We start from the raw sequence: 9687 nt of genomic DNA on the forward strand, positions 1-9687 counted from the left end.
CCACAGTGTTTCAGTATGATGTAGGTTCAGAGGTGGGAAGTAACTAAGTACATTTACTCAAGTACTGTACTTAATACATTTAGTTACTTTGCAGATTTGGATTAATGATGTGAAATATAATCAAGTGTTAAATCAGACTTTAGTTCCACCTGGAGTAAATTCACAAGCTACCCTGCAGTATACAAAGTCATTCAAACTAACTGCACCTTTACCAGCTTTGAGAACACTTTCATGATCAATGAAATGGATCTGCACAATGACTACTTTTACTTTTGCTACTCTAACTATATGTTGATGGTAATACTTAAGTACTTTCTGCGGGTTTCGTTTTCACTCGAATGGAAAACAGAGTGTAACCCCCCCCCACGCAGTCACATTACTTTCGTTTCCTGAATATTGCTAAAAGTTGTCAAAAGTAAAAGCAGCATCAGCATCGAAGAATCTAGACCAGCGCTTCCGGTTAGAGCTTTCAAAATAAATCCCTATTTCGCCCTGTACTGCCTACTCTCACACTCATATACACAAACTGTTAAAGGTAAAATCCTGGTTTAGAAAAGGACATTACGAATCTATATGTCAATAAAATAACGTGAGATTTGTAGAGAATGTGTCCTTTAATTAAAACATACAATCATTGAAATCACCTTTATGCACTCGGAACAATTATCAAAGCCCCGTAATATATTACTGAACTTGCAATGTACAGTTTGAAAGCATTTGTTCAATATAAGGTTCTTAGAAGGTACAATTAAGTGGATACTTGTTGCTTTACTTTGACCAATTTAAGGTGTTTTATACCCCTTTTGCACCTTAATCCATGCATTGAAACCCTTTTCTTATATTACAATATTTTAGAAGTTTAGAAAAACCTACCTGAACACAGAATAAGAATACATAACGATTGGGGCACTATTTTATAAAAATATTTCACCACCAGATTAAAACAATTTCTTAATAATCACAAGAATAATAAGAATTACTTAGGAACCCCCCAAAGTTTGGTGTTGAATCCCAAAAAACATTATTGTTTTAAATCAAATATATAATTGACTGAATTATTATTAAATTCATTAGTGATACAATGTCTTTCAGTCCGTGGTCCCCGTTTATTAAAATGTAGGTTTTTTCTTAGAGAGATGGATTATTTTACTTTGTATTGAAACAGTTTCCGGTGTGTGTGTGTATGTGTGCTGTGAGCGTGTATTTATATGCGGAGACGCAGCGCGGTGCCGCACATTGCGCTCAGCTCAGGACGGAACAGCAGAGACCAGATCCCACCAACAGAACCTGTCACCATGAAGAGGGCTGCTGTGTTCACCTTCGTAGTCTGCTGGGCTGTCTCAGGTAACACTCTTTATATAACTTTATCAGAATAAAAATAAGAGTAAATCAATATTAATGAAGTGTGTTGTAATGCTATGTGGGTTGCAGCACGCAGTGACCTGAGTCAATACTTGGGTGTTCTACTTTATAGCATGCAGCCATTATGTTGGACTATTGTTTTTATCACACTATGAGAGTGTTTTGATGATTTCTTTATTTGGAGTAGAAGTATTTATCCCGACCACGGATAAGCGGGAGAAGATGGAGATGGTATTTATAATTTCTGAGACCTCTCTGTGACTTCCTGCATTGTTTAGGGAACAGAGATTTCCGCAGTCTTTCGTTGAGGTCTGAGTCACATGTCAGCTGGCAGAGCAGGGCTGTTTTTTTCAGAAGTATCAATCTGGAGCCCAACGCCAGGATATTAGCATTTGAGTTTATTTTTATGGGGTCTATCAATAAAATGCAATTAATTCAAATCATTTAAAAATATTAAACCATATGGTCTAGAAATGTGTTTTTCGAAAAAGAATATCCCTTTTGTTGACTTAATGCTCATAAGCTCATATTTATTATTTTATGCCTGCTTGAATCTATATTCATCATCAATGTTCAAGCTACGTACAATTATTATAATGAAAGTTAAAATCTAACACTTTTTAAAGGCATCGACCTGTGTTTCCCAGTCTCCTGTTCTATCTGAATCCTAAAATTGGACAATTCAATGACCACGGCCTGACCCTGCAGAGCAGATGTGTCCTCATCGCAACGTGTTATTAGTGTGTAGTGTTCTTGTGTTCTTAATTCTGGCGATACCAGTTGTTATCAAATGTCAGTCTGCTGGTTTTAGTATGTTTGTTTAAAGAAATAAACTGCTCACAGTTCAAAGATCAGTAGTTCTACTCAACAACCATTACAGCTGCACTAATAGATATTCATTTGGGTTTAATTTACCCACTTATCACTTCCTGCTCAGCAACAAACAGCAGAGAGACGAAGTTCACAAGTAGCTGGTGAAAAATATGTAACAAAGAGGCAAGGGTTCTTCTTACGAGTTGGTGGAGACCAAAATAAAGCTAAAAGGAGAACATTGGACTCATTTGGTGGCTTGACTTCAAATGATTTATTATGTTGCTCTGAGCCTGCTTGATGTGCAAATAGGTCTTTGCTAGCTTACCCTAGCCAAGCCATACTAACTTGTATTAAAGCTTAAAGCATGTTGGATAGATGATGTGTTTTCAGCTTATTCTTAGCTTATATAAAATAATAAATGAATGACCATTGACGTTTGTTTGTCTCTGCCTTTTTGTCTGAAGCGCTGTCATTGGCTGAAGTTGGAATTAATCCCATACCGGCAGCAACTGTGTCCCATGCACATGAGTTTGGTGTCTCCACCAAACCACCACCAACCACCAAACCACCAACCACCACATCAACAACCACCAACATCACAACAACCACCAAAAAAACAACCACCACATCAACAACCACCAACACAACAACCACCACCAAAAAGCCTATCATCACAACAACCACCAAAAAACCAACCACCACCAAAAAGCCTATCATCACAACAACCACCAAAGAACCAACCACCACCAAAAAGCCTATCATCACAACAACCACCAAAAAGCCTATCATCACAACAACCACCAAAAAGCCTATCATCACAACAACCACCGAAAAGCCTATCATCACAACAACCACCAAAAAACCAACCACCACACCAACAACCACCATAAAAACAACCACCACGACTACCACCCCAGCTCCTCCTAAACCCACTCCTCCCCCCACCAACTTGACTGTAGGCAACTACAGCCTGAAAGACAAATCTGGCATGTTCCTGAGAGCTCAGATGGCAGTACTGATCCGACTGGCTACACCAAAGGTACAGTTCATTAGTCACAGACACAACAAGAGCCCCGGAGTACACTGAAAAAACTGATTTATTATGTCAACAAATTTGACATATTACATTTAAGTGACATAATTGATTTGAATCGTGATTAAAGCACTGAAGCTTTTGAGCAGACTGTACCAGTGAAAGCAATAATATTAAGTAGTACCTATTTCAACGTAATATTATTACTTTCAACTAACCTCATACAGTTATGTGAAATCTGTTGACATAATACATTTCATCAAAGTCAACATTTCAGTTTTTTCAATGTAGTTAGTTTAAAGGCCTCATTTTCTTTTAGTCGATTGTAATTGTTCACCATGCAATTAAGATTTTTAAAGCCATTTAAGAATTTGTCAACATGGATAGAAGTTTCTTCCTGATCCTCTGACTCAGCGTTTAGCGATGAAATTGTCAGCATCTTATTTTCAGGAGTTAAGAAAATGTTGTCATGAAAACGTTTTGATTTCCTCATTGTGGTGCAATTGAGGAAAGGTTAGATGTGACTCATCTTTGTGTCATATGACAATTGTTAATTCAACATGACAATGAAATGTTGTTTCTCTAAAGATAACTCTAGTTCATCTGGAAAACTCCCCCACAAGGTGCTCCTTCCATTGCCTGATTTTTCTCTTGTTTATCTTTCAGGCCAATGGAACCTTCATCGTTCAACCAAAACTGACCAAAGCAACTGGAAGTTGTTTGGCAAAATACGCAACCCTTAACCTTACCTTCACAGAGGGCTTCATCTACTTCAGGTTCAACAAGGTACTTTAGTGGATTTGGACACATTTAGTGGATTTGTCATAAATATGGAAGTATAATGCTATGAGCTGCCAATATGGAGGAAACAATGTAAGAACCATATGCTGTAATTGAATTTCATCACACTGATTTGGCAAGCTTACTTAAAATCTTCAGCATATAAATACTGTTTAATCTTTGATGAATAACAAGTGGATTCACAAGTACATTTAAAGAACTGAAATCTGAAAAATGTAAAAAAAAGAAAAGAAAAAGGAAGTACGTTGACAAGCCTGTTCTGGGAGCTTGTGACAGGGCGTGCCTCACTCGCTCACTCCTCAGCGCTGGGTGATTCAGTCAAAGATTTTCCAGTCGACTAAAAACATTTAAATACCACCAATTACGCTTTCTCAGAGTTCAAGTTTGACGTCTTTAAATGTCTCGTTTTGCCCATCCGACAATCCAAAACCTTAAGATATGCACTTCACCATGATTAGTACAAATAAATAAAATATAAATCATTACAACAGCAGAGCGGGGACGGCCAGTTATCCTAAAAGTTGATTCATTTTCAGTAATTGATTTATCATCTAGTTGTTTAGCTGATGTGCTCATTGAGTTTTTATATGTATTTGAACCATTATTGAACCTATTTAGGTTTAACTGAACAATTGTCCGCTATTTCAAGTTATAAACTTAAAAACTTTCATTTTTTGGCACACAATTAAATGTATTATGTAAACATTTAAACCTAATATTAGTTGACTAATAAAGTCAACCTTCAAATTGTGTCAGTGAATTCATAGAACTACAGTAAGTATAGTATAGCAGTATACTTTCTGAAACAACCTTCCTCTACCTGTTTTGAGCTTTAAAAACATTTCTGTTCTACAACATCCTGTAAAAGAATCCAGCCCCACAAACTTCAACATGCTTGCACTATAGATAAAGTGCAGCACAGAATAGAGCCTGCCAAAAAAGGATCATCCTGTTTCTTCATAAAAACGTCTTTTCTTTCCTCAGAGTGCTGCTGAAGTCTTCGTCGATGAACTGTCTTTCAGCCTCTACTACCCCTTCGCCAAAGACGGTGAGTTGGGAATACTCCGTACACTTATTTGTGACTCTAAATAGGAGTAACTGCCATTTTATTGAGTAAACTTTAGACTAATCAGGTCACTGCATGTGTGCACTGATATTTCAGCTGCTGGTGGGGGTTGTGAAAGGCTGGCAAATATTAACCAGAGCCAACAACTCCCTTGTTTGCGTGTGTGTCTGTTCAACTAGATACGGATATGGTCTTTGTAAATATTTTAAGCATGTGATTCTGGTAACAACCAACCTACTTTCAGCACAATGCAGTCAAACAAGTTTGGCTCCATATCTGAACATCGGCGTTTGTTGTTGTTGAAATTGTTTTTATTTCCTGAATGCATCTGAGAATTGTTTTTCTCTTACTGTTGCAGATAAAACCGCGTACACTGCCAGTAACAAGTCGCTGCGTCTCTTCCCTGCCAAGATCGGACACTCCTACTCCTGCAAGAATGAATCAATCTACCTGGGGAATGGACTGTTCCTGGAGGTCAATCAAGACCGGATGCAGGCCTACAATCTGACCAAGAGCGAGTTTGGCCTGCGTAAGTGTCTTATCAATACAATATGTTGCCCACTTGTCATTGCTCCATAATCACATTGGTACCCTAGCACAGCGCTTCCCAACCTGTAATAATTTGCAAAACATTCTGATTTGTGTAGAAACATTCCATTATTAAGATTTTTTTTATTTATTTGAACCTCTTTTCCTTTCTCTTTCTTGATCCTCCTTAGCAACGGTCATTACAGTCCTTGACAGCGGTCTGTACTACTGGATTAACAACGTGTCACATGTTCTGAATTGACCAATCAGAACTTTATTTAGCCTCCGTATTGTTTATGGTTGAATGTGGGCCACAAAACCTTTTTTGATTCTTAAGCGGGCCCTGAGTTGAAAAAGGTTGGGAACCGCTGGCCTAGCATCTAATTCATGCTGCAACGTTTCACATTCAATGCCCAATCGCTCTCAGCATGTACTTACAGTCATTTAGTGTGAACAGTATAAAACAACATTAACTCATATTGATTTTGTTCTACTCTTGCTAAGCTTATGGAAGTCTGGGGGCGGCCAATATCTACATCAAATAATTTTAATACATTAATTATATTATAATTACTATTGTGTGAATTTAAATTGAACACTGTGGACAAATATTTGTCAGTGTACTCTTGAGCATAACACTACCATAATGGTAAAGACTTTGTACACTTAGGACATTTTTCATTGTCATTTTCAAACTGTGAGGCAATTTGCAAACTAAACTTAAAAGGAAATTGCAAACAGCCAAATTTCCTTTTGATGTTTGGAAATAATAACAAAATCAAATTGAGAATAAACGCTTATATTTAAAAAATGTTCACAATGCACTTTTGTGAGATGTTTCAAAGTCAAACATGATGAAAATGACCATAAATATGCAATTTTAATTTGATTGTGTGTGTGTGTGTGTGTGTGTGTGTGTGTGTGTGTGTGTGTGTGTGTGTGTGTGTGTGTGTGTGTGTGTGTGTGTGTGTGTGTGTGTGTGTGTGTGTGTGTGTGTGTGTGTGTGTGTGTGTGTGTGTGTGTGTGTGTGTGTGTGTGTGTGTTTGTGTGTTCCAGCCGACCCCTGTGCTGCTGACAAGTCTGACTACCGTGTTGCCATCGCTGTGGGGGTGACATTGCTGATTCTCATCATCATCGTGGTGGTGGCCTACCTGCTGGGCCGCAGGAGGAAGACTGGTGGCTACCAGCCTCTGTGAGAAGGCACTTCTGTCAGAGGTCACTCAGAGGTCACTCCCATTATAGACAAAAGTCAGTGAGGCTGGGGTCTTTGTAAAGGGGATAAAGGGCACTTCCACTAAAGCCTATCGGGCCATTATTCAGTTATTTTATGTCTTGGTTTAGCTTATTTACAGTTAATAACAGTGTTTTAACTAAAGTCCTGAGTACGGAGGCTGGAGTGTGTCACTGCAATAATTGTAGACTTATTTTGTATCAAACTCATACAATCAAAGTAAAATAAACACTTAAAAAAGGGAATTTACTAAATAATCTATCTATTATGTCTTTAAATGCTGTATTAATAATTGAATTTAAAGTTTTCAAATCTTAAAACACATTTGAATTCAGATCAGTAATTCAAATACAATGCAATACAGAAACAAAAACAGTGTCTGAAGAAGCATTGTTATATTGGGACACTAAAAATGATGATGCTAATAATGACACATCTATACAGACTGACACCTTCATAGAAACTGCCCACAGTGTCATTAAATCAGTTCAGGTCCCTCCCCCGCAGACAGCAGTGCTCCGGACTTGGATAATGATGTCACTCTTTATCAGACTACACACTTTGAAGGGACATTGACAAATAGGTCAGATGTTATCTTATCTTCTATCTAAAACTAATTCAGCTTGCTTACACGAGGAAGTGCACGATAACGTTAATTTTAATTTGTATTCATTTGTTAAGGTTTATTTGGAAATATTTTGTCATTCCTTTGTTTGTTTTTTTAAATCAGGGACTAAATGTTTTTAAAGGGAAGTCCTCCAATCATTTACGTCGCGTGATTATACTGACTGCTTCATTAATAGGCACAAAGGGAAAATTAGAGGGATGTTTACCAGGGTTTTTTTAACCCCATAATAATCGCACTGATTACTGTCACAACTTGATTGCCTTTGTCTATTTTCATACAATATGTAGCTGATGCTGTCTTTTATATAAATGCATGGATGGATGGTCTGTGTGGTAAAGTAATGAGTCTGTCTTTTGAATTACACATTCATCATTCATCACATCTCTGGAAGCCAGTCCACTTCTACACACCATACTGCCTTAGAGGAATAGTTTGACTTTTGGGAAATAGGCTTCTCTGATATTCCAGACTTTATGCTACGCTAAGCTAATGTTCACTTGTGCTCTAGCTCCACATAAATATGTACAGACATGAGAGTCTTCTAAATCTTGTCATCTAACTCCCAATGAAAAGAGCAAATAAGCATAATTCCCATAATATCCACCTGGTGCTTTAAATCTGCAGAACTGACAAATGATACTACTGAGAAAACAATCCCACCACAATGTGCGTTTAGTTGCTGACATGGAGCTTTCGTTCACATGATCTTCTTCCTTTTTACTTCAAATACCAACATCTACAATTCAGTGACAACACAGCAAACTCCATCTGCAGATGAAGGTCATGTGATGTGATCAGAAGCCCAGAGCAGATGCTAAATAATCCTTATGGTAAGATTATTTTCTGTATCGTCTCCAAGATCAACAGTTAACTATTATGATGCAGAATTGCAATTTATGTACACAGGTATAATACAATCCCCAAATTCGAATCACTAAGTCTAAGCTTCATTTTAAAGGGCAATTCATCCATATAATAAAGGGAAATTTTTCTCCCTTCCTCTGTCTACCTATAGCCAGGTGGTTTCAGTTTTATGCACTCAAGTCTTGAGATATTTGCTTCTAAAACGTCTGCTTCCAATTCAACACAATTAAGGTAAACAGAATTTCCTTGGTGTGCCTCAAAGCATTGAAAAAGGACATTTGAATAGTAAATAGTGGCTCATGTTTTTCCAGAATCTGGATAGGGTGACCAGGACATTGTTTCTGGATAAACAAACTACCGGTACGTTTCTCAAATGTCATTTTTCAATGCTGTGTTATTCTGGAGTGGAAGCAGACATTTCAGAGGCAGCTTTCTCAAAACCTGGATCAAAAAAACTAAAAGTATCTGGTCAGATGAGAACATGTTTGACCCTTGAAATGTTACTAAAAGTAGGCCAAGCTTATTTGAATAATACTTTGGAAAGGAGCAGAGGCTTGGCGGCTGTGGTGTGTGTCATCCTGTCCGTCCCTGTGTTAATATCTCAGTGACGGTCAGCTTCAGATAAAAGAGACGGGATGAAGATCTGCTGCTCACAGCTGCAGTTCCAGGTTAGCCCATCAGGTGATGCTCTGAAGACAGGATGAGAACTGAAATGAGGGACTTTGCTGCGTGTAGTTTATCCACAGTATGTGAGCACTTTTACCTGTTGTTAACTTCCTGTGCCAATAAATACTGATGTATTTCTAAGTGTGTGTGTTTTCTGTAAGTCTTTGCCACTTTGTATAGTACATACACCAACCCTACTTAGAATAATTCATTCTTTCCTCAGCAGATACCTTATACTTTCTGCTTTTTACTCTTTAGATAATTCACTCTGCTACCTTCTTAAAGTATTTGTCGTTGGTTATGAATAGAGATGGATAGAAACGTTACTTTAACATGGGGGTGAGTTATCAAGAAAAGTGTTACAATTGCTTTGCTAGTGACTGGTTGTTATACATATATGAAAATGACCCTACAGAAACACAAAGTGACTAAAGCAGACCAAAGCTGTACCTGTACCCAGGAACCCAATGCCAACAAAGGTCTGAGATTTATTTTATTATTTGAAAAATTCACATCCAGTTCTTACAAAAATAAATTACAAATCAGAAACAGATAAGACAGTCAAACATAAAATAATCAATAATAAAACAAATGATAGTAAAGGGCTAGGGCTTTTTATGTCAATCATATTCTTCTATTATAGAGCAATTTAGCTGCTAACACATTTATCATATTAAGGATTTTTATAAAGGTAA

General features: G+C 37.4%; 1 protein-coding gene across 1 annotated transcript; it reads left to right on the top strand.

Annotated features, from left to right (window-relative positions):
- The first annotated feature begins 1208 nt into the window (after positions 1-1208).
- Positions 1209-9133, top strand: si:ch211-212k18.7 (macrosialin). The gene is made up of 6 exons (XM_034130852.1): positions 1209-1344; positions 2640-3214; positions 3875-3994; positions 4994-5057; positions 5434-5604; positions 6660-9133. Exons 1-6 carry the CDS (start codon positions 1209-1211, stop codon positions 6797-6799), a joined length of 1206 nt encoding a protein of 401 aa, XP_033986743.1. The 3' UTR covers positions 6800-9133.
- The last annotated feature ends 554 nt before the right edge of the window (positions 9134-9687 follow it).

Source organism: Trematomus bernacchii, unplaced genomic scaffold, assembly GCF_902827165.1.
Source record: "Trematomus bernacchii unplaced genomic scaffold, fTreBer1.1, whole genome shotgun sequence".
NCBI lineage: Eukaryota > Metazoa > Chordata > Actinopteri > Perciformes > Nototheniidae > Trematomus > Trematomus bernacchii.

Coding starts and splice junctions, on each gene's coding strand:
- si:ch211-212k18.7 (XM_034130852.1), top strand. CDS start 1,209: ATGCGGAGACGCAGCGCGGTGCCGCACATTGCGCTCAGCTCAGGACGG. Junction 5,058..5,433: donor CTACCCCTTCGCCAAAGACG/GTGAGTTGGGAA, acceptor TTACTGTTGCAG/ATAAAACCGCGTACACTGCC. Junction 5,605..6,659: donor CAAGAGCGAGTTTGGCCTGC/GTAAGTGTCTTA, acceptor TGTGTGTTCCAG/CCGACCCCTGTGCTGCTGAC.